This window comes from Python bivittatus, unplaced genomic scaffold (genome assembly GCF_059951505.1).
Source record: "Python bivittatus isolate LINGU-HERP-01145 unplaced genomic scaffold, Pbiv_v1 ctg000850_np1212, whole genome shotgun sequence".
NCBI classification, from domain to species: Eukaryota; Metazoa; Chordata; class Lepidosauria; order Squamata; family Pythonidae; genus Python; species Python bivittatus.
This window is the reverse complement of record NW_028277112.1, coordinates 56,423,138-56,448,335: the sequence shown is the minus strand read 5'-3', so window position 1 is coordinate 56,448,335 and position 25,198 is coordinate 56,423,138. Positions and strand designations below refer to the sequence as shown.

At 41.5% G+C, this 25,198-nt stretch overlaps 1 protein-coding gene and 1 long non-coding RNA gene across 7 annotated transcripts in view; one reads left to right on the top strand and one right to left on the bottom strand.

Annotated features, from left to right (window-relative positions):
* Positions 1 to 4,214, bottom strand: part of SVEP1 (sushi, von Willebrand factor type A, EGF and pentraxin domain containing 1) — a 136,313-nt gene extending 132,099 nt beyond the window's left edge. For 2 of the 5 annotated variants that reach the window (XM_088130011.1, XM_088130013.1), the window contains exon 1: positions 3,356 to 4,201. In XM_088130011.1, the coding sequence (XP_087986137.1) occupies positions 3,356 to 3,895 (540 nt within the window). In that variant the 5' untranslated portion in view covers positions 3,896 to 4,201. Of the gene's footprint in view, positions 1 to 3,355 lie in introns of all 5 variants that reach the window. The other 3 variants (XM_088130016.1, XM_088130014.1, XM_088130015.1) reach the window with 3 other exon arrangements.
* Positions 4,215 to 4,383: 169 nt separating this feature from the next.
* On the top strand, positions 4,384 to 24,992 carry LOC148213847 (uncharacterized). Of its 2 annotated transcripts, XR_015793795.1 has the most exons (5): positions 4,384 to 4,431; positions 6,556 to 7,831; positions 12,726 to 12,799; positions 14,967 to 15,082; positions 16,108 to 24,992. It is a non-coding gene; the product is annotated as an uncharacterized LOC148213847 (long non-coding RNA). The 2 variants fall into 2 exon arrangements; XR_015793794.1 differs by having other exon boundaries at positions 14,967 to 24,992.
* The last annotated feature ends 206 nt before the right edge of the window (positions 24,993 to 25,198 follow it).

The following is a 25,198-nucleotide window of genomic DNA, read 5'->3' as shown; positions in this document are numbered from 1 at the left end:
AGTGACACATGCATTTTTCTGAGGAATATATACAAGACTGAAGTTCTAATCTGGCCTGCAAAGAATAATCAGTCCTATTTGGCTAGAAAAACAGAGGAATCCTACCCATCAAAAAGATAAATGTAATCCAACAGAGCTTGAAAATAGAAGACAATGGTGTAATACTCCATAAGAAGAAAAGAAAGATGGTTGTTTAATTAAGTATAAGTTCCTCCATTTCTCCCAGCAATTTTAGCATACAGCAGTAATAGTATTCTTTGGTCTCCAATAGAACTTTTTTCTTCCAATAAGACAGTAAATATAGCAATCTTTATAAAACAGCTGTATTATTTTTATTTATTTATTTTTCAAATTTATTTATTCCGCCCATCTCACTGTACAGGTGACTCTAGGTGGTGTTACAAGTAAAAAACTATAAAAGCTTAGAAAAAATATGCAAGTTAAAAACTACAAAATGTTAACGTTAAAACTAAAAGTTAAAACTAAAGTACAAACTAAAAAGGCGGATTATCCCCAGTCACTGAAGTGTAACATGCAAATACCTCCAACTTATGGATTCCTACTTTCATGTGCAACCACCACAACCTAGATGACACTAATGCATGCTTTCGGGCATGCATTTTAGCCCTTCTATTAATAAAAAAAAAAATTACACCTTCACCTCATCAACTATTGTAATAATGTGTAATTAATAATGAGTTACACCTTCCTATGCATACTGGGCACATCAGTATGTTATGATAAATGAGCATAATAAAGTTACTTTTGAACTGGGATCCTTGGCTTGTTCTTCTTCTTATAAAACTGAGTCAAAACCTGCTTTGGAAATAATACTAATGTAGTTTTTGGTTTTATTCTGCAATTCCCTCTGCCAAGAGAAAGCAAGCAGCACACAAACACTTGTTTCTCCCTGACGCCTAAAACAGGATAATATATAAAACCATTAAGAAAATAGAAAGAATTACTACCATGTTGTTTTCCTGGCCAATATATTTCTTTTAATTTGTCATTATCCTAACTATAAAATTACATTTGTTAGGTTGAGGAAATTCAAACTGCATGGATGTATTTGATTTCTGAAGAAGCCTTCTTCTGTGTTCTATCCTGCATAGATGACTTCTTCCCATAAAGTATGAGTAACGCTTAAAGATATTAACTTTCCCTAATTTGAACACCATATAAAACTTTAAAACTAGTTGTGTACTACCTTCTGTTCTGGATTGATAATGTTCACATAAAATATATATCTTTCTGAATTTGTACATGGAGCATATTATTTAGCCCATAATCAATTTCCGCTTCATGATCAAGAAAGCTTGATTCAGACATGCATATTCATCATTTGACACTAATGTTAATCCAGTTCAAACACTGAACTTCAGATCTTAGTTTATGGATTCCTGTTTGCTATCTGATTTCTCTATTTTTTATGACTGGCACATGAGATCGACACACAGAACATGTAGTTTAAGTAAGAATAGTTGATCAGCATCTATATTTGGACAGACTATGGTCCTCCAAAAGTTGCTGAGTTCCCATAGTTTCTCACAACTGATTGTGCCAGCTACAGCTGATGGAAGCTAAATATCTGTAGGACCATATATGGTTTATCCTGCCAAAGACAACATTGTATGCAAAGCACTTCAGAATGCACTGACAATATACAAAGCACTTCAGCACTCTGCAGTGAAAAAGGCGGTGCTCAAAACCTCTCTTGTCAACATTTCCTTTGAATTTTTTTTTATCCACTTTACACCCTCCAGTATTCCTTCTAGATCCATGTTTATTTCACACATATTGGTCTGAAATTTGATGGAAGAAATGTTTGGGACAAACATTTTTTGTGAAGAGCAGCTGTGATGGAATGGGTGAGACATCCTGCTACATTATGCTATGGAGAAAATAAATGTAGTTATGTGGTTTGGCTCTGAATATGTGAAATAAGGGTCAAATTTTATATTTTGTGGGAGATCTGAGATCAGATCTTCCAGTATAATTCTCTGGGACTAAAAACATCTGTGAGAAGCTTGATTTGGACTAGGGCCCTTTCTGTGAGTGTTGGGAGAAAGAGGTCTTTTTCCTTACAAGTTTTTGGTAATAAAAACTGACCTGGCCCTCAAACATTACCATTAACCATCCACAGGAAAAATATCGAGGCCTGTATTGTATCGTTTTCCAGCAGAGCAGCTGTGATGAAACAGACTATGATCCATGACAGCTTATCTGATAATACATTTGTTAGTTTTTAAGTTGCCACTGTACTTGCCTTGTTTTTGCTCCCAAAATAATAGCATATAGGAGATTCCCATCAGGGAAGATGAGTGGGGAGAGTATTATATTGCCTCTTTTCCAGCTGTATGACACCAATAAAGATCACCACCCAGCCCACTGCCATGCTTTTCATTAAGGAGAAAAGAAAAACACTGCAAGACCATGAATTTCCAATGTCACAGCTTGTTCTACTCAGGTTTTCCTGGAAAAACACTGCATTTCCAGTAATGCAAAAATATATACAAATGTTGTGCATGCCCCATTCCAACGTTCAAGTCATCCCTTAATGGTGCTGCTGTCAAGAGGCCATATGGGGATCAATCCCTCAGCTGTCTTTATCCATCTCACAAGTGTCTCTAAAGATGGACTTTTCTGACCCAACCTTCCAAAAGACGTTAAGTGTTCAACTTACAAATTACAAAAGATGTTAAATGTTCAACTTACAACACTAGGATGAACATTTTCTACAAGCTAGTGCCCTCTCGATTGAGAATATACCGTCAGAATTCCCAAGTATTGATCATGCTGGCTGGACATTTGGTGGGGCTGTCAAACATGGAGAAAGCTGCTATAGAAAGTTCACGCTGGGGCCGCCCTGCACAGCTTTCTGAGGAAAAGACATTCAGAAGTGGGCAACTGGCAGCCAAAAATGTGGCAGGGGAGCCCACTCCACTCTTTCCAGCTATTTGATTACCAGGAACCAGATAGTGAGGTGGAAACTGTCAATCTGCAGTTTTAGGTGAACAGGACTTTATCACTGTAGTGATTAGGTCAAGCTGACTCGATCATGACCACCAGGGCTCCTCAACCTCAGCGGCTTTAAGATGGGTGGACTTCAACTCCCAGAATTCCCCAGCCAGCATGGCTGGCTGGGGAATTCTGGGAGTTGAAGTCCACCCATCTTAAAGCCGCTGAGGTTGAGGAGCCCTAATGACCACAGGGTAAGTATCAGAACTGAGGAGAGATTTGAATCCACGTCTCCGTGGCGCTGGTCCAGCCCCCGAACAGCTCTCCAACACACGCCTGAACAGCTGCGAGCTTTTAGCCGGAGTTGGGAAGTTAACTCCAGATTAACTCCACTTACCGCGGCCTGCTGGAAAGCCCCCTTGGTGTAGGTGCCGCCCCCTCGGTAGCCGATGGCCGGGATCTCGCGGCTGAGGAGGGCGCACTTGTGCTGCCGCGGCTGCGCCCGAGCCGGCGGGGAGATGTAGTCCACGCGGGGCACCACGTTGTTCTTGGAGGAGAAGGTGACGACGGCGACGCGCGTGGCCGTGGGCACCACCGGGAAGTCGGAGAGCAGCTTCTTGACGAAGCGCAGCTCGCTGAGGAAGTTGGCCTGGCCCACGCTCGACGACTCGTCCACCAGGAAGACCAGCTCCAGGCGGCCGCTCTTCTCCCGCAGCCGCCTCACCTGCCGCTTGAACGCGCGCCCGAGCTTCTCCACTCTGCCCTCCGTCGTCGCGCCGGGCGAGTCCAGCGACGGCGTCCCGGCGGCGGCCGGCGTGAAGGAGGACGAGAGCGCCGCTAAGGCGCTCAGGTTGAAGGGGCGAGGCAGGCTGCGGGGCTGCCCGGGCGCCCAGGCCAGCGCCACGCCGACCCACAGGGACACCCCCACGAGCCACATCCCTCTGGCCCCGCGTCCGCCGGCGAGAAGCCCTCCCCTGGTGCCCGCTATCTGCCCCCGACCGGACGCATTCCCGGCCCTCTTCCGACGGCTCGCTTTAGCCTCGCGGGCACTTCACCGCGGCGCGCACGTGGCGAGGGCTCTGCGCGTTCGCCTCGGCTTGGAGCCTCTGCTAGGAGTTGCTCCTTCGCCGCCGCCGCCCCTCTCAAGCCCGTCCCCGCGGGGTTAGGAAGGCGAGGGAGCCTGGTCCAGATAGGAGCGCCTCTCCCCTTCCCTTCCCTTCTCCCCCGTCCTCTTTCTCGCTCTGCCGAAGTTGTTGCTGACCGAGATTCCTTGTCACCAGAGCCCCTCCGGTGCCTGCCAGGCTGTCAGCATTCCCGGCGCAAACACATCGGCACCGAGGCTTAAGCGCTGATTGATCCCATATGTCTGGCAGGCAGCACCGGACGGAGGGAGGGACGGAGGGAGGGGACGAGAGGGGGAGGGCCCGCGACTCGAAGAGAGGATGGATGGATCCAGATACCAGGAGGGCCACGGTAATTGGAAACACTTTGTACAACAATAACGCGCTCCAGGGGAGGCGGGAGGGGAGGGGGCGTGCTGCGGGGCGGGGGGGGGGAGTGGGGATTTTGCTTTCGGGAACCCTCGGTTGCTTTCCGATGTCCCTTTATCGTAAGCCTTGGACAACGCAAGAACGGAATGTTACTTCTTCTCACCAAGAGCTCAGCCGGGTCAGCCCAGTTCTTCCTTAGCACCCCAGCTGTGGCAGCATGTCAGGATACGTTCTCTTTCCTTACATCTGAATTAGAGGCTTATCTGTACTGTACATCTGCTATTCCCTCTTAGTACTTTAGCCAGAACCTGCTTCAGAAAAGAAAACGCACAAAGTACGTCCCTCCGTACTTGCTGCCACCTCCTCTTCCAACTTTTAAAGGTGTTTCTAGGCGGTGTTAGCTCTGGAACCAGTAGTGACAGATCAGTATTGGAGAAGGAAACGCATGACAGCCACAGCATGCAATGGGGTACTAGTATCGTAATGCCCATCTAAAGAATTGGGGTCCTCCTTTAGCTCACCAACTTCCATAAGTGAGCAACGCTGTCCACCTCTCCTTGAGTGGGCCCACCCAGTCGAGTACCTAATGAAACATAACATTTGCTGCCCCCACAGTTAATCCGTGCTCGGTTTCTTCAGAATCAATGCTGAATGTGACCAGTTTTCTTTTCCCATTCAGCACATCACCAGTCAGTGGTAAAATATCTGCCAGTCTGGACACTGTAGCAGGAATGGGTGGATCTCACTTCAGGAGTCTGCCTGTATTCTCTAGGCTGACTTATCTTCCCTTCCTTCTGCATCCCATTTGGGCACTTGGGCATTTGGGGGTGTTTGCAGAGGTGGGGGTCAAAAAAATCAAGATGACAGCCACAGCCATGCAATCAAGGCCCACCCCCTTTGTTACGAGCATCAGTGCACATAAAAGGGGTGGGGCTTCAGTTGCATAGTTGTGGCTGCATCTTGACTTTTTTGATGCACATAAAAAAGAGTGGGGCTTTGATCTCATGATTGTTGCCACCATCTTGACTTTTTTGACCCCCTCCCTGGGGACACCTCTGGGCACTTCTTGCATTATCACAGAAGTGAAATAAAGAAACATAAGGAAAAATAGCAGGGTAGAAACATCTCAGAGGGAAGGGAGACAGATCCATGCCATGTGCACCTAGCCAGGTCCTGTAGACCTGGCTAATTGAATCTCACAAGCTGGATGGGATGGGGTGGGGTGGGGTGGGGTGGGGTGGGGTGAGCAATCGAAACTGACAGATACAGAGAAAGTGGCATGGCCCCTCTTCTTCCCCAAATGCAACTGTGGAGATGTAAAGCTGTCTGGGAACAGTATCAGATTCAGGGGGGGAAGACTACCCATGTACGTTTATTCTGGTACACAAAATGATGACATAAGGCTGGGTAACTCATGGGGTGGAGAAAAGTTGAAACCAACACTCTGCGATCAAGAGGTTGTCAGTACGTGATACAAGCTGCAACTGAGGACAAGGCCTCATAACCTGTAACTTTTCAGTGCCTCTTCTCCCACCTTGGTGCCTTGCTTGTATTTGGGATGCAGTTCAGTGCCACCACCATTTGTGAAATACCTTGGTGGTTTTGGTCTTTTAAGAGGACTATATGAGCGCATATAAGGTGATGCATTCAATTTTTCACATTAAATAACAACTCTCCAGAAATTACTGATTTCCAATAGTCCTGGCCAGCATGGCTAACAATTTTTTTCCCAAACTTTGCTAGAAATACTTGTGGGAAAATGCACCAACTGCATTATTCATATAGACAACAGCATCAGAAAGCCCACGTATCTAACACTATTGGCCTATTTTTCAGTTTAATGTAATAATAAAACCTAAAAATCCAGGATATCTAGCAGTTTAAGTGGTGTAAGACTGTGGACTACCCTTTATTCACCCTGTTCATGAACAGAAATGAGGGGGAGATCACCTTACCTTTGAGGATTTGCAAGGAGGAAGTAGAGGTTCCCTTACCTTGGAAGAGGCTGGTGAAAATTATCTCTCCTTTAAACACTCACTCACTCACTCACTCACTCACTCACTCACTCACTGTGGTTTGTAATTCTTTGCTTGTAAATTCTTTCCAGGAAATGGCCACCTGATCACAAAGATCACCATGCAGCTTTGTATGGCCAGGTGATCATTCTTGGAGAAGAAACTGGAAGATGAAGAAAGCTCTCAGACCACTGAAAATGACCCTGCACGCAGGTTTTTTGAAATTTAAAGCAAGCCTAATCCTTGCAATTTTTTGCAGAAATGCTGTAATCAACATGAAAGAGGAAGAAAAAAAATGCTGCTGTTGCAGATGGTGAAAAAAATTGCAAACACAAAGGATAGGATTTAGTCTAGCTTTAATGGCAGGTTACACCTCCTCCCTTCAAAAGTGTGCCACAATGACAGCTCAAAGAATACAACTGTATTGATTTCTGAAATACTGCAATTTGTAGTCAACTTCACTATACCTTTCTTTACTATTCATTTATGGAGGTTGCACAGGGTGGCTAGTCTATTGGACCATTTATTAGTCAGATAAAATGCATGGCCTACCACACCATTAAACAGTTCTGCAGATTATAGCTCCATGTTTCACAGTTACTTACTGTCAGACCATGACAAGCTAATGCTGAAAATCACTACTATAACTCTGAAAGTGCAGCAGTTTATTTTAATCCTGGCAACCTCCTTGCATGTGTGAAGTTGGACATCTAAGAAGCAATTATACATTAATCCTTCTCCTACAGAGATTAATGAATATTCACATTTGCTGAATGACAGAATTCCCATCTTGCTGATCCTACCATCATTCAGCTCTTTCTTATTTTTAACCCAACAGTATTCAGTGTCAAAAAGTTGATGGTTCAGCAAGCCATATGATAAAATAAGATTTATATGTATACATACAATGAGTTGGAGAAAATGCTATTTTTGAAATGGACTGAATTGTAAAATAGTACATATGATTCTGAGGAAGAATGGATGAGGAATTCCATTAAGATTGAAATAGTATCACAAAAGCATGACAATGTAATTAAGAAAATACCACAACTGAATTACTGGTGTGTATTATGAAAAACAGGAACTCTGGCCTATTTTGTTTTCTGTGAAAATATGCTTGTTGATTAACATTATTTCAAATAAATTATTTTTGTTATTAGTGTCCATGCAATGTCATTGTATACCTGATGCTCAAATTACCTAAGAGAGACAGACGGTACATTTTAAAATTCCTTTGAAAACAAGGAATGAGTGTTTCATTTAAAGAGCATAAAAAATGCCAAAGTGGACTGAATCATCTCTGGATTCTTTTTGAAGAGGCCACCTCTCCCATTTCCTGACTCTGGTTCCAGAAATGGGCACAATGGGGTAAGAGACTGCTGGTAAAGATTACTGGGGTTGGGTGGCAGGTCTTCTCCTTACCAATGTGACCCTTCTGTTCTTTAAGCAGCATCATTTTATTAAAAAATTTTTATAGAGAGCCAGTTTTGTCTAGTGGTTAAGAAACCAGGCTAGAAAGCAGGAGACTTTGAGTTCTAGTCCCACCTAAGGCATGAAAGCCGGCTGGGTAACTTTGGGCCAGTCCCTCTCTCTCAGCCCAACTCACCTCACAGGGTGGTGGTTGTGGGGAAAATAGGAGGAGGAAGGAGTATTAGGTATGTTCACCATCTTGAGTTATTTATAAAAATAATAAAGGTGGGATTAAAAAAAATCATCATTAAGGATGAGACTGAAACACACATTTTTACTGCCAACTATATAAAAACAGATTCTTATATAATTTTCAGCGTTATACATTCTGGGAAAAAAATGCTTGGTTGGAGAGGAAAAATGATATGACAAAATTATTAACCAAAACCCACTAGACAACATGCATAAATAGAAGAGCTTTAATATTTCGTTTTCTGACCCCGAGTTGTGTAACACATCTGCCTATTGCCCTGTTCCTGAATTCATAATGTTAGATTTTCTTGCATGTATTGGTTGCTATAACTCAGTGCTGTGAAATCACACAAATCCTTCAGCTGGAAGTGATCTTAAAAACTACGTCTAAGCTTACTTGCTTGGAATCAAATTTTAGTAGAGTTAACGGGACCTGTGCCAGTTGTAAATGTTTAGGACTGAAGCATAAGAGAACAGTATTAAACTTGGCCACATTTTGAAGCTTGACAGGTTAGAAGTATGCATTCCTTTATTATGCCAGAGATCTGAGATGCAATCCTGATCCAGTCCTCCTTGTAGTCCTAGGATAATCTGAGAAGCTTCAGATCATAATGGACCTAAACTATGGCTTCTTAGCAAAACTACTTTTGATGCTGGAATGGGAAGGTCCCTAATATGAATGTTTTGTGTATGGCCTTCCTCAACCTGGGTGCCCTCCATATGTATGGGTTTAATTCCTCAGCCAGTATGGTCATTGCTGAGAATTCTGGCACTGAAGACTATCCATCTGGAAAGTGCTAAGATTAAGGATGTTTGGTCTGGAGCTTCTCATATTTCCCCAACACTACAGGAAGGAGTGAGGAAAGGTGCTGAAGTACTTCTCAAGTCACAAGGATATGGTGATGAATGACTGGTCCTACATTGCAACAGGGGCTAGCTTTGATCTCTTCCAACTTATACAGTGTCGGGATAGGATGCTGTGATCAGACAGAATTTGGAGAACACCGGACAGCTCAGTTCTCTGATAGTAACACTGAATATGTACGTTAAATATGTCGCGACAGTAGCAAGAGCAAGAATACATATTCGAGACTATATTAAGGACTACATCATGGCAATAAGAGCAGCAAAGCATGACTATACTTCTACGTTTATTGCATCCATGGAATACCAACTGTTTAAAATGACCCTGTCCCTACTGGGAGAGAAAGATCAGGGAATATCTGTAAGGCTGCTGTGAGGATTATATTAGACATCTGATAGATAAAATTGCTTGGATCTGCTCTGAGCTGGACTTTTGTTGAGGTGACTGAGGTAGGGTCTAGTAGATAGTAGGGTCTAGTAGTCTGTAAGTCTTAAGGAAATGTAGTATGAAAAGGTACATCCTCTTTGAGTTCTATGGTTTTACGTATCAAGATGTAACAAAAATCATCTGGTCTCAAAAGTAGGTAAATACAACCTCAGATGAACAACAACACATGACATATTACACCATGTCATCATTTATTTTACAAAAAGAAAGCCAAAATGGAGAAGCCATGTGTGAAAAACTAAGTACACCCTTACCGTCTCCATAGGTATGAAGAGGCCAAGTAGCAGCCAGGTGCTGCTAATCAAATGCCCTTGATCAATTGATCATCAGCAAGTGTGACTACCTCTGTAACAGCTGAAGTTTTAGGAGTATGCTGGTCTTGAGCATTGAGGTGTGTGTTAACACAAAGCCAAAGAGTAAAGACATCAACAATGATCTTAGAGAAGCAATTGTTGCTGCTCATCAATCTGGGAAGGGTTATAAGGCCATTTACAAACAATTGAAAGTCCATAATTCTACAGCGAGGAAGATTATTCACAAGTGGAAAACATTCAAGACAGTTGCCAATCTTTCCAGGAGTGGACGTTCCAGCAAATTCACCCCAAGGTCAGACCGTGCAATGCTCAGAGAAACTGCGAAAAATCCAAGAGTTACATCTCAGACACTACAGGCCTCAGTTAGCATGTTAAATGTTAATGACAGTATAATTAGAAAAAGACTGAACAAGTATGGTTTGTTTGGAAGGGTTGCCAGGAGAAAGCCTCTTCTCTCTAAAAAGAACATGGCAGCATGGCTTAGGTTTGGAAAGTTGCATCTGAACAAATCACAAGACTTCTGGAACACTGTCCTTTGGACAGACGAGACCAAAGTGGAGATGTTTGGCCATAATGCACAGCACCACGTTTGGTGAAAAACAAACACAGCATATCAGCACAAACATCTCACACCAACTGTCAAGCACGGTGGTGGAGGGGTGATGACTTGGGCTTGTTTTGCAGCCACAGGACCTGGGCACCTTGCAGTCATTGAGTCAACCATGACCTCCTCTGTATATCAAAGTATTCTAGAGTCAAATGTGAGACCATCTGTCCGACAGCTAAAGCTTGGCTGGCATTGACAGGACAACAATCCCAAGCACACCAGCAAATCTACAACAGAATGGCTGAAAAAGAAAAGAATCAAGGTGTTGTAATGGCTCAGTCAAAGTCCAGACCTCATCCCGATTGAAATGCTGTGGTGGGACCTCAAGAGAGCTGTGCATAAACAAATGCCCTCAAACCTCAATGAACCGAAGCAATGTTGTAAAGAAGAGTGGGCCAAAATTCCTCCACAACGATGTGAGAGACTGATAAAGTCATACAGAAAACGATTACTTCAAGTTATTGCTGCTAAAGGTGGTTCTACAAGCTATTGAATCCTAAGATGTACTTAGTTTTTCACACATGGCTTCTCCATTTTGACTTTATTTTTGTAAAAAAAATGATGACGTGGTGTAATACGTCATGTGTTGTTCATCTGAGGTTGTATTTACCTACTTTTGAGAACTGCTAAGGACCAGATGATTTTTGTTATGTCCTGATACGTAAGACCATAGAACTCAGAGGGTGTACTTCCTTTTTCACACAACTGTAGATAGGGTCCTTAGGGCTGTGAGTATGGATCCATGTCTCTCCTGGTTGGCCATGGCTCCCGAGAAGATGATGTGCAGTTGACTCCAAGTGGTAGTAAATTCATCCTTGATTGAGGGGGTGGCCCTACCAACCATTAAGGAGGCAGTAGTCAGCCGCTTCTTCAAAAGACCAGCTAGACCTGGTAGTGTTGGAAATTTTCTGATCCATATCCATATCCACTTTTGGATGATAGTTGTTGAGAAGGTGGTCAACCGTAGCTTCACAGGGCCCTGGAGGAAGTGGATTATCTAGATCCCTTTCAGTCAGGTTTCAGGCTTGGACATAATATGGGGATGGCATTGACCACACTTGTGGATGACCTCTGGCAGGCTCAGCAAGGGGATGGTGCACACATCCTGGTCTTTTTTGATCTCTTGAAGGCTTTTGATACTATCACTGATGGTATCCTTCTATACTGATTCAGGGGGTTGAGTGTGGGAGGCATAGTGTTTTAGTAATTCTCCTCCTTTTTCCAGGGCTTGTTCTGATCAATTTTGGTAAAGTGGAGGGGAGAAAGCACTCCTTGTTGTGTGGAATGCTACAGAGCTCAATATTCTCCCTGATCCTATTTAACATCTACATGAAGCTGTTTGGGGAAGTCATCTGGCAGCATGGGGTTATGTTAGTATGCTGATGATACCCAGTTAATATCTGAACCCCTGGCCAGCCAAAGGATGTTGTCAAGGTTTTGTCTCAGTATACCACAGGTTGGAGAATCTGAATGAAAATGAACATATTGGGTTCAACTCTGGGAGGAATGAATGGTTGTGGATTTTGGGGCCATCTGGCTCCAGAGACTTTCCATCATTAGTTCTTGATGGGATTGCACTTTTCAGACTATATGTAATTTGGGGTTCAAAGAGGAAGTAGCAGTTGTGGCTAGGATGGCCTTTGCACAAATTCATCTTGTCTCCCAATTGTGCCTGTTTCTGGACTGAGTGGCCACAGTCACTCATGACTTAGTGACCTCTTGCTTGGACTGTGGCAATGCACTTTATAGGAAGATGGCCTGAAGACCACTCAGAAGCTACAGCTGGTCCATAATGTGGTGGCACAAGTAGTTATGGGCACATCTCAGTAGGCCCAAGTTGTACTTCTTGTAATAGTTATTAGTGAAATACAAGAAAGAAAGATGTTTCTTTCCATTTATGTAAAATTATCCACTTTGCCATTCTCCAGGCTTGATAGAGCCAAAGCTGTTCATGAGATGACAAATTCCTTACTTTAGGGATATGGTTTAACATGGCATTAAGGTCCTGTTCTACTGACATATGCGGTGATTTGAAACCAAAACAAAGCTATAGTTGGACATGACCAGATCATATGAATTGAAGAACCTTCACATTTCCTACAACATCAGCTCTAAAAATCTAATGTCCATGCCCTTTTAAACATTCTTGAGGGGTCTAAAAAACATAAAATAATATTTTTCTGATGAATTATGTTTGTTTTTAAATTATAAGAAATGTATTTTACATTTCTTAATACCTAGACCTATTGATTCTCCATAATAGGATATTCCTATTACAGTATTCATTCCACAATTTGAATATGTAACACAATAAATTTCATTTTACTTTTTATTTCCTTATAAAATTGAATTGTTGTTTCCATCCAGATGCTGCATCTTTTAATGATCTGAAAATTGCCAATGCCTCAGAGACTGCTAGAGTATCCAAGCTATCCTATTTGGTTAGTACACATTTGAATTGTATATATTGCCAGTGAATGATGTAAGTCATATTCAACTCACAATCTCTCAAAGTCTTTAAAGCAACCATTAGAAATCAACTGATTTAAAGTATTAATCCTTTAGCTCACTTATACCCATAATATCATCAGCATATAAGAATAATTTATTCAGTATCGTGTACTACCATGTCCTTAATATCTTGAGACTATCTTGTGCCAATGGTTAAATGACCAAATCAAAGGTTAAAAGAGACTAGGGACATTCTTGAGAGGTGCCACAATATAAGTTTATAGGTTGAGAGACAAATCCATTTGTAAGAATTTAAGCCATCAGATGAAGACGCCAAATTATAATCCAAATCCAAATTATAACAAAAGATGGTGTAAACCCAAATCTTCTTAGATTGCACTTCATGAATTTAATCTGAAGCATATCAAAAGTCTTTTCATTATCCAATGAAATTAGAACAGCTGATTGGTTCTAATTTATTACCGCAATATCCAAAGTTCAGTTTAGTATAGGTAGATATTGTTAGATGCTTCTCTACGTTTTATAAATCCAGATTGAGGCAGATGGATTATAGATTTGTGGCCTCCTAGGTAGGCATATGTAATACCAGCATTGTGTCAGCTGCATCATTTAGCAGTGGGCTTCTGGGTACAATTCAAGATGCTGATGGTCATTTATAAAGCTTTACATGGCACAGGATATGGATATTTGAGGGACCATTGGTCTCCAATTATCTCTGCCTGCCCAACAAGATCTAACAAGGTTGACGTGCTGTGCGTCCCATCAGTTGAACAATGTCATCTGATGGGACCCAGGAAGTGCCATCTCTGTTGTAGCACCTGCTCTATGGAACAGCATTCCCCCTGCTGGACCCTATCAGCCCTTAAAGACTTTGAAGACCTGGATCCTCCCCCAGGCACTGGGCCAGGTGGACAAATGAGCCCACTGTAAATGTAAAAATATGGCCCCAGTCTGTATTTTATTTCTTTACTATTGTTTTTGTGGTATGTTTTGTTAACTCTGTTGGTTATCCAGAATTACTCTGCAAATGAATCCTTGGGAGATGAGCAGTTTGTGGGAAATGGGCAAAGAAAGGATGAATTACAAATCCCATGTGGAGGAAGAATTTACAATACCCATGTCCTTCCATCTCCCAGCACCATTATTTATTTATTAGTTAGAGTTACATTCCTCTAAGAGCCCCCCCCCCCAGTTCAAGTCCAACACTTTAACAACTATAGCAGATTATGTAATACATCTGGTGTCTACCTTGGCCTTTATAAACCTTGAGTGAGATGGACACACAACAAAACAAGCTTGTATGTCTCTTACAAGGCCAGGACTTCAACAGAACCTGTGCCCAAATAATTTTTTAAAGTATATTTGTTTGTAATTATGCCAGTAACTGAATTAACTAGAGGCAACCTTACAGAGCCTTGTGTTGAGAACTGCAGCATTTTGCCTCTACCTTAAATGGGGCTTGGTTGAAAAAATGATGTTGGACCCATTAATGACACCCAAGAGATATTATATAGTGTAATTTCTATAATGAGTCTGTAATTTGCTTCCAAAATTTTGGAATTACCAAGGGTTGCTTTTCATATCTGCATCTTTAGCATCCAAGTTTTGTATTGTCAGTGTCTTGGAGAGAGATTGCATGATCACTTTGATGCTACAATAGACCTTTGTGGAAAAAAAAGGTAAAAATACTGCAGCATTATGAATCCAGACTATTTGAAAAGCATCTTGGCCCTCTGAAAACAGGACTACTGCTGCTATTCTGAAACCTCTGCTATCCTTATTGTCATAGGAATAATAACAGAAATTGAAGAGAAAAGCATGAGGAATGAATTTTGAGATCCATTCTCAGTGGAAGTCCATATGATCGAACTAAATAGTTCCATCAATCATTCCATAGCAGCTTTGAATTTTCTGTAGTTTTCTAAGGAAAAGGTGGATAGTAATAGGCCAGATGAAGTGTAATGCTTGTATTCGTTAACTCTACACCTCTAAATCCACATACCTGGCTTGCTTCTAATATATGTGGACATGTACAATATATTGGTTGTGGACTGCAAATTGTAAGTTTGCAGCTTTACCCAGAATGATTCTATCAAGTTTCTGTCCCTTTCTCATTTTTCCTGTTTTTCCATATAGGAACTATGTGAACAATGATACCATTGTGGTATCAAGTGTTGTGATTTGTATCTCCTAGCCTAATGAGTTCTCCACTGGATAAATGCATGACATTGCATTTGTTGAAATTAAATAAGGTAAGACAGACGCATCAAAAACAGTCATTATTTATTATGTCCTGTAACTGATAATTTACCAGAAAGATGATCCATACTACTACCAATCAAAGACTGTTTTTGTACTAGTAATCTTCGGTTGATACTCAATGTGTTTTACAAGTTGAGCTTGTAAAATCAGAAATAAATGCCAGTTAGACTGATGTAACTGAAACGGTCACAAAAATTACAGTCATGGCCTGTAACTTTAATTGCAAAGATTTATTCGAGGTTGGTTGCTTTAGAGTAGTTTGTCATATGGTGATTTCAGTAGAAAAGTACTATGAATGAGTATGTTAAGTCAAGATATTTTGTTTATTTTAATGTTATTTATACACTTTTTATTCTATTTTTTCATCTTTAAAAACAGTCTCTCCAACAGAGATAGAGATATATAATGCAATGATGACTAATGATTCTCCTTGATGTGATTATGGGTTTTTTTGTGATGAGTTCCTTTAGTGAAAAAAAAAATATTACCGCACCCTTTTGAAGCGTATGTGGGACTTGGGAAATGATGCTTGGGCACTAAGAGGTAGGCAATGAAATATGCAATCTCGTTAAAGACTGCCGCATCTCTTAAATGTTACATAGACACTGAGCCATATCTGATGTTAGAATTCAAAAGAATTTCATCTCTCCTATGAGGACTGATCCACCAGAAGTTGATTACTCCTCAACTTGGAATAATGAAATGAATGGGTTTTCAGTTCATAGTGAAGGTCTGTTTTCCTGTTACATTGGCTTTATATGTAATTTGAACAGCCTTTTTATAGTGGCCCAGGAACTGGAGTTGTGAGCTTCTAGACTATGGATGGAGAATTTCCATTTCCAACTTGCCCAGCCCCAGCCAGAACATGCCATAGCCAATTGCCAGAAACAACATCTGGAGGGGGGAGGGTATAGGTTTTCTTGCCCTATTTTAGAAAGTGCTACAAGGGTCAACTTGTTTAATTCATAACCTGTGTTGCTTTTCCTAGAGATATTTTTAAACCATGTCTATTTAGATTGTACTTGGAGCTGTAATAAGCAATTCCAAAAAAGAACAAATAAACAGAAAAATGGAAGCCGCTTTGGGATGGAGAGCAATGGAGCTACATGACCCAGCTTGATCTGCAAGATGAAAATTACAGCCAGCATTGATCTTAATGTTTATTATTTCCAGTATGGCTTTGTCTAGAAACCAACTATTTTGCCAAGGACACAAGTTCGGTCTGACAGAGATGTACCACATAATCTTCCTTGTGGGTCATTTGGATGCATCTTGAGATAAACAACCTTAGAAGTGGTCTTGAATCATGCTGCTCAACCACAAATGAATTTTAACAGTGTGTTCTGATTACCAGACTCTTCAAATGGAGCAGGAGCATGCCTGGATACCACTTGACATAGTTTAAACATTCTTTGTGCCAAATGTGGGGATTTGGCTTCCATTTCCTCTCATATGTTTATGATTTGGCTAGCCTTGTAAATTGTTTCAAATCCGTTTACTGTTCACATATTATATATTCTTAGTGGCCCTTTATATAGCATGCTCCTCCTTACCTTCTAAAAAATAAATAAATAAATAAATAGCTAGCTAGCTTCAGTGCCCCAAAAATTTCCGTCATCATATGCTACTCCGCTTAAACCCATCTTATAAAATGTCTGTTGTTTTATTTTGAGTCTGGGTTCCCTCAGAAACTTGGGGCTGTTCCCCACAGCCCTGACTATGGGCTCCCCACCCCTCCTTGACACAGGAGGAACATATGAAACCGCTCCTCCCATAAAAGTTCTTTTTTTTTGGAGGGCAGCCATGAACTTCCCTAGTGGCAGCTGACTGACTCCTGATGCTCCACTTCCTGGGCTGGCTTGGAGCTCCTGCTCCTGCGGCCACTCCACTCTTCTGCCCCTCAAGGCCTGGGCCAGCAGCTCATGGTGCTAAGGCAGCTCTTATGAGGCTCTTGGAAGATCTGGAAGACAAGGGTGTTTTTGTGGAGGATCGCAGCAGCGGCTCAGAGGAGTAGCAGCACTGATGCAAGGCAAGGAGGCAGAAAGAACACCAGCTTGGGGCTCCAAAGCTAGGCCAAACGATGGGTGATTTTTTCTGTCTTTGCACTGATGAAACGTAGTGGTCTTCCACAAGGTCAGTCTTCCCCTGACAAAACAAAGACTTTGGTTGTGGTGGGGGAAGGTGGTCCAGCTGTTCTGGTGGTACAGAGCCCTATGACCAGATGGCAATGGGTGGTCTTGCAGTATGCCAGCTCCCTCAGGCTCCTTCTCCACATTTAACAGAGAAGGATTTGTTTCATTTTCGCTTGGAAAATACTAATTTCCTGCTGGATCTTTTTGATCCAGCTTCAGCCTGCCTCAGCAGCAGGCTGACTCTGAGTTGGAGTCTGTGCTGTGGGGGCACATCCTCCACAAAGGGTAAGCAGCCTACTCTGGGGCTGGGCCAAGGATGTGTGAATGAGTCTTTACTTTGTGCAAGTAAGTCCTTATTTTGTCCTTACTTGGGCTCCTCCAAACACACCAACTGAGTTTCCCCCTGTCCCTGAGATGAAAAGAAAGTATGGAGCTTCCTGAACCACAGCCCCAACAGTACTCTTTTTACTGAGCCTCTGGCAAAAAGACTGGCAGTCACTGCCTGTACAGAAGGATATGTATGTGAGTGCAACGGAGTGTCTGCATTGGCAAAGGCTCCGCTCTCCCCAGCAGCCAGAGCAGAAATCTCCTCAGAAGAACTGAGTCCCATGGCCAGATGGGAGGGGCGGTCCTGCGGCTGGCCAATTGGAGCCCTCAAAGTTGTTAGGCTCCACCTCCATGTGACACAGAATGTCCGCATAATGGTTTTATTGCGTTTTTGGTGGGAAACAACCCTTTTCTCCTGCATCATTTTGAGATGGCTTCAGCCTTCCACTGCAGCAGACTGGCAGTGAGATAGAGGCACCAGTGCACAACTCGGAGAGGGGAAAGATTGACACCTTAAAAATAATCACCGGCTGCAGAGGAATAGCTGGCGGACGATCAGCTGTTCAGCAGCTAGCAGTGTGGTGGCAGCAATGGAGCTGGCAGTATCGGTGAGGCATGGAGGCCTTGGAGGTGCTCAGCAATGTGTCTTTCGGGGTGGAAGAGGCTGCAGAAACGTAGATGGCAGCAGCAGCAGTGATGTTTGGTGGCAGTAGATTGGTTATCTTTCAAAAAATGCCGGTGGGGTGCAGAAGGCTGCTGGTGGGCCATGTGTGCCCTGTGGACCTTATGTTGTGTAGGCCTGCTCTAGTGTGAGGATATGTCCTTTGTAGGGGCTGTCTCAGAGCCAGGGCATGGAGGTTGTGGGGATGAGTCCCTAGTGATGAGAAATAGGACTAGCAGGAGAATACAGCCATTGTATTTTTTTTAACAGTGTCAGTCATTCCTTAAAGGAGAAATTCATGTTTCATAGTTACTCCTAGAACCACATGCTAATGAAACATTCTTAAAATGTATCCAGTGTTGTTCCTCAATAGTTATAGCATTTTAGATGACAATCATGCTTCCAACCATCCTGTAAGTTAGTTCAATGTTTTTATTATTAGTATTCTTCTTCTGTTTCATGTGGGGGAGGCTGACTACAGCTAGTTCAAGTTGCTTTAGTCTCCCCCAGGGATCTTCGCTGCCTCTGAAAGGGGCACCTGAGGAATTCCTTCCAATGTGATATTATAGATACAACTAAGGTTAAAGGCAGATCTTGGACTGTGTATATTTTGCATCACAAAAGAAGGCTGGGATTTGTAGCCTCCTTAATTTTCATGCACAATTGCAATGACAAATTCATCCTCTCTATTTGCCCCATTGTCTTTTTAAAGTTGTAAGCTCTTTGAGGATAGAAATCTGTGTGTTCTTGGCTACAAGACTTTGTAGGCTGTCTTGCAGTGTGCACTGTACTCTGTATATGTAGATCGATCCTGCACCTAAATTACACAAGAACATACTTGCTGGAGCAGACCAAGATGCCATGAAGCCTAGCATATCCAGTCTATTGTCTTCTCACACTCCATCAGCCAACATACGGATTATGGCACTGACATTCATCAAATCTGGAGGCTGGGAAGATTGAGCTGCATTCTGTTTCCAATTGTGGCCAACCAGAAACACAAGGGAAAAATAAACATCACCATCCCTCCCTGCTGTTTGGCACAAAAGCATCCAATACATGAAGATTTGGGACACGCCCATACAGCTGCCAGATTTACCCCCCTCTCGATTCCCAGAAGCAGTTTTGCACGGCCTTGTAAGTGTCCTCACCGTTGCTATCTTCGCAACACTGATATTCACCAACCTGGGTTCCCTCTAGCTGGACCACGGGGGAGTGCAAAACTCATCCTTCGGCCAGCCCCCTCTTCTTGTTGTGCTTTGCTGGGTTGGCTATGGAAGGGATGAAAAAAATGGTCACTTTAAAAAGCATATGAACTGGAGGCGAGCACTGTGGCTTCAGCGGGAGATGGGGAGTACAGAGCAGCTGGGAGGAAGAGGAGGTGAGAGACGCTGCAAAGAGCAATCAGTCAACCCAGCTGCAGAACTCCAATGCTGAAGAGCTGCAGTGTTGTGAGGTCAGCTAGGAATGTGTCTGTGGAGGCCACCAGCTGCCAGAGAGACAGTAGACCTGCCCTGAATATGATGTCTGGGATGGCTCCTGAATGCTATTCAAAATCTCCTTGGACGCTGTCACCCAAATGCTCAGGTTGGAGAACAAGTACTGAATACTCCTCCAAAGGCTGACGAAGTTCCTACGTCAAACAAATTGGTGGGATGGCATGTTTTTGTAGCCACGGTTAAAACTGAAATTTTCAGAGGCTCAATTGTTGAAAAATATAGAAGTTTCATGCATTCTCAGTTTGTATGCTATACTTTGTTTCACTAACTAGTACAGTGTGGTGGAGAGATTCCTGCAGTGGGAAGGAGGTTGGATTAGAAACTAGATGATCTCCATGGTTCCTTCCAACCCTTCCAACCCATGAGGAGAGTCATTCAGTTTGTCTGTTACACTGACCTAGCTACTGTAGAGGGGGATCTTGGAAAAAATAGGCATAAATTTGGCCTGTAGGTTGGGCTCTTATACCCCCAGATGCAATCCTTTTAGTAAGAATTCAATAAACATTGACTCTAGGACACCAACATGGAAGAGCCCAGCTGCTTTGCCTTATAAATAACATTTGTACAATTATTTTGTACATTCCTGACAGAGATCCAGACTGAACAAGACAGAGGAGGGGTGATTTCACATTTAGCATGGTAATGTGATATTAGGCACTAACATTTGGAAATCAATGGGAGTCAACAAGAAAAACAATGTGATGAAATACATATTGTCAGATTTAATTGTCATTCAGCCATGAAAATATTTCAGTAATACTGGATTAGTTCCTATTTATAATCCTAACCTATCTCAAAAAATTATTGTAATCTCTAGTGCTTTCATCCTAAACTCCCTGTGAGAAAAGTAGGTTCCATATTTAATTCATTAATAAGAATACATTATTTTAAATTAAATTATGCATGCCTATGCAAGGAAAGCTAATTTTAATTTGCATTTACAGTATATTTATTTAAAAAACTAATTCTGTTCAGGAATACTAGTATACATTGATCGTTAATTAATTTTTCTTCACCATGCTAGTTATGAACCAAGGGGTTTTGGCATCAAAGGAATATTATGCAACGACATCTCCTACTCTGAATTTGAAGACATGGCTTGCGGTTAAAGTTAGTGTGTGATTGGAAGAAAAACTACATGGTTATTTTTCTCCTCCTCTTTTTGCACTTCCATTTCCACTAAGACATCTGACCTTGTTACCCAGACATAGTTTGTTTTAAGGGCAGAAGTACGGAGCTTGCTGTTAAAGATGTTTCTTTTCTGACAACACCACCAGTTTCATGTAAAGTTCGCATAGTGGAATTGTTTAGCCTAGGAGTTTGACAGCACAATTAATCCCTACCCTTAACCTTTGCTGCCCAAGCCTATCTATTTCTCCCTTGGTCTTTTTTTTTTTAAGCCAAGGGAGCAAAACTGAAATTTGACAATGCCCTTTGGTCATCTACCCACCTCTGTGGACCGTATCTTTCTGTTGCAGCAGAATTCCAGTTGAGGTTTGCCTCAGTTTCTCTTCTTGCCTATCAATCCCAGATACAAATTTAAAGCATAAGCTACTATCTCTGCTGGGTTTACCAGACTCTCTTTTCTGAAATGTCTGAAATTCAGCCATTGTGCAAAAGTCAGTTACAAGGATTTTGGAGAAAAAGGCTCAGAAATTAGCCCCATTTGTTTCATGAGGGTTTCACGAGAGCTTATTTTTATTAGCTGTCATGGAAGGCTTTAGAATACCCTGTAAGAACAGAGACAGGAAACTCCTAACCCCCATTCAGATGTAAATAAAACTGTCCTGTACTATTTCTTTTCTGGTGCAAGGCTTTTGGGTGGAGTTTCAAAGGCTGCATTTGAAGTATAAAGGATAGAGCAAGACAGCAACTACATTTGATTTAATTTCATAAAGTTAATATTAAAGATGTAGAAAACCAAATGTTTTGGGAATAGACTTTCCAGAGAATCCAAATCAGCATGAACTGTAGGAGGAACAAAACTTTCCAGGGAATTCTGGAAAGTTTTGTTTCTCTTCCAGATCATGCTGAACTCACTGTTCTGGGGTGGTCTGGTAATTTTCCAGAAGTTCATCCTCCAATTCAGAAGTATTCATGGTATTCTGAACATGCTCTGGCCCCAGACACCACATCCAAAACGCCACAAACCACTTCCAGTTTGAAAGATGAATTTATGGAAAATGGCTGACCATCCCTGAAGCATGTTCTGCAGGAAGAACTGGATGTTTGATTTTATACGTCTCTAACTAATATGATGACACTCCAGTCACACATTAAGATAGATTTCCTTATATCACATTAAAAATTATATTTTGGAGAACATTTTGGAGGTCTCTGTGTTTCCTATCCAAAGTTTCAGAGGGCCATATGGGGTCCTGGGCCTCAGCTTCAAAATGCTGTGATTTTCACCACAGCGCTGGATCCTAAAAAATGTGGTTTTAAAAATGCAAATGGTAAAAGGAGGCCAGCATTAGCAGAGATGGGCCCACTAGGACTCAAAAGCCCAGCATTTGCTCTAACATCTCAGATCCTGATGCCGAGCCTGCTTGGGCTTGTCTTGTTGATAAACAAGAACAAATACATGCATTTTCCCTCATGTGTTAAAGGATTACTAGAACCATCCTGGTTTTTGTTTGTCACATGGCAAGTTTCTTGTCTTTTCTCTCCCTCAGATTTATTTTTATGTTTCTTCAAACAAAACAAAATACTTTGCAGAATAAATGTGCAGCTGCTCTGGCTTCTTTTGTTGTTGCTATGTTATCTGTTTGGTGTTTGATTTGGGCCGCATGTCGCCAGGCCAAGATTTTCTTTCCCTCCTTACAACTGCTCCTTGAGGAGTTTGGCTTCTGAGTCACTGTAAGCATATTTCAGAAATGAATTTCATAGGTAAGTTATCATTATGACACATTTTTTCTTCCACCTGATAGTGTCCCCTGGACCCCCAAGGCTTTCATTCCTATTATCCCAATTGCATGGAATTACAGAGGGTAGAGATTTTGTTGAGTTGAGCTCACTCAGTTCCTGATAACTATATGGACACATCCCTGTTGTTTCTTCTGGCTGTAAGATGGAAGTGATTTCTCATTGTCTTCTGCAATGTTTTCTTGATTTTCCAGTCTAATGGTTAGAGATTTCCTGGTGGTCTTTCACAGAATCATAGAGTTGGAAATGACCTACAATAAGAGGTCATCAAGTTCAACCTCAGCACACTGCAGGATTCACAACACCATACCCCATAAAGGACTATCCTGCCTCTATTTGAAAGCCACCAGTGAAGGGGAAGAAACCACCCCAAGCAGTAACCTATTCCGCTGACTGACAGTTCTTATTGTCAGAAAATTCCTCCTAATGTCTAATCTGTATCTGCATCCTTGAAGTTTCATCCCATTACTTCTAGTTCTATCCTCTGGAGCAGTAAGTTCAAATCCCTACAATGTGACAGCCCTTCAGATAGTTGAAGACAGCTATCGTCAAAGTACTAACCAAGTCCTGCTTCACTATTTCAAGATCACCCAATGTCATGGTGTCCACCTGCTGTAGGCCTAATTTCTTTACTGTTTCTGATGAAGGAAAAAAATCACATGATAAAATTTTACTTTTTTAAAATCAAAAGTAGTATTGGGCAAAGAAATCTATTTTTTCTCTCTTACATACTTGGTTTTTATACACAAGGCTCTTGTCTGTATAGAGAAACTTTAAATCATCCATTAACCCTACCTGCAAGGTGAAGTGACATAGTATAGATGCAGATTTGTTCACTACTACAAAAACCAGCCTACAGAGAAGGTAATCACTTTTTGTTGTTGTTGTTGTTTTGGGTAATGTTTAGCCTCCTTTTTGCATTAAATGTCCATTGGTAATGCAAACCAAGACAGTAATACAAGGACACTTACAGTGGAGGACAAGGCTAGCCTGAGATCTGTAGGTTAGAAATAGAGGTAGAACCATGCAATTAGAGCAGTGGTTCTCCAAGTGTGGTTGTGGAGGCCCACCAGGTTGTCTACCAGAGCCTCGCTATGTAATTAAGCCAACATTTACTCACTGCCTGTCAGCCCCATCTAGTTCCCCATTCCATGCGTCAAGGGGTGAGAGCCTACTTGCTGCCACTGTCCCAACTAACTACATGTTCTGACATGCAAGAACGGATTAGGGGCTGAAAACTTCCTACTGAAGCATACCAGTGACATTGGTCAAAAGATTTTGAATGTAGTTATCAATTGTGGGTCTGTGTGTGTTTATACTATGTGGAATGTTATCTTGCACAAACAATCCCATGCGCCTCAAAGTGCTAATAGAAAATATGCTGATGCATATCTAAAAATGGGATTTTGTTTAGCCCCTTAAAGGTTTCAGTGGAACAACAATTTCCTTCAGCACGTTTGTGCTAAGAATTGTTATTATTGCATGGGACACATACATAATTTGTATGGTAAATATATCTTCTGATTTCGAGAGGGATAGGCAATTTAGTTTTAAAAGAGTTTTAAAAATAAAGGAGAAGGCATACACCAATGCAACCATAATAATTATTTTATTTGCCCAAAAATGCGAACTCCCATGTTCTTAAAAAGGAAAATGTATGGAGAGTAACATTTAATTGGGTGGTTGTTCCATTTGTGGAAGTTTAGTTGATGGTCCACAATTCCAGAAAGTTTGAGAAATTCTGATATAGATATATTTCAGCACATATACATATGTATATGTATGTGCCGTGAGCACAATACTCTATTTATTGCAACCACTGAAACCACAATAATTTGGGAATTGACTCCATTGAACTCAGTGTGCTTTTAAAAAATGATGTTGTTCCACTGCTCTGATGACTTGTCAGCCTTCCATCACTTCTAATTAGAAATCCACCCCATCTTGCAGAAAAATGGTTAGGGCATGGCTTAATTATTCATTAATTTGTCAGATGTCTAATGTAAAGTTTCTACTTATTATGGTCTTGTTTTGTGATGCTGTTTTATATGTTTTCCCATTAAGAATTTTTCTGCTGGTTTGAAATTTGTTATGTTCTAGATGGTATTGATTTTTGATTTTATTTGTCTGAACTACTTACTCTATTCTATTATTCTCTCAATATACCTATAATTATTGTAAAGACCAGGATAAAAAAATACATAAAAAACAGGTCTCAACTTCAATTAACTTAACTTTCTCTGGGCTATATTTAAAGAGAACAATGTTGTGCAATGTTATAACTTATTGTGCAATTTGAGTAAAATCAATTTGGGTTATATAAAATGTTTTTGAGCTTTTGGAAGGGGTATCTCTAAATGTGCAGTATTTTAAAACTCATTAAATAGTTATTGTGACAGCATTTTATTTATTTATTTATTTAGTTAGTTAGTTAGTTAGTTAGTTAGCTCTTGGAAATATAATCCAGGGTTAACCTTTTCTACTGCCCTGGTCTTGATGTCATTAAAAAAAAAATTGATATCGGGACTGAATTCTGTAACTGAAACTGTGCAGAGCACATTA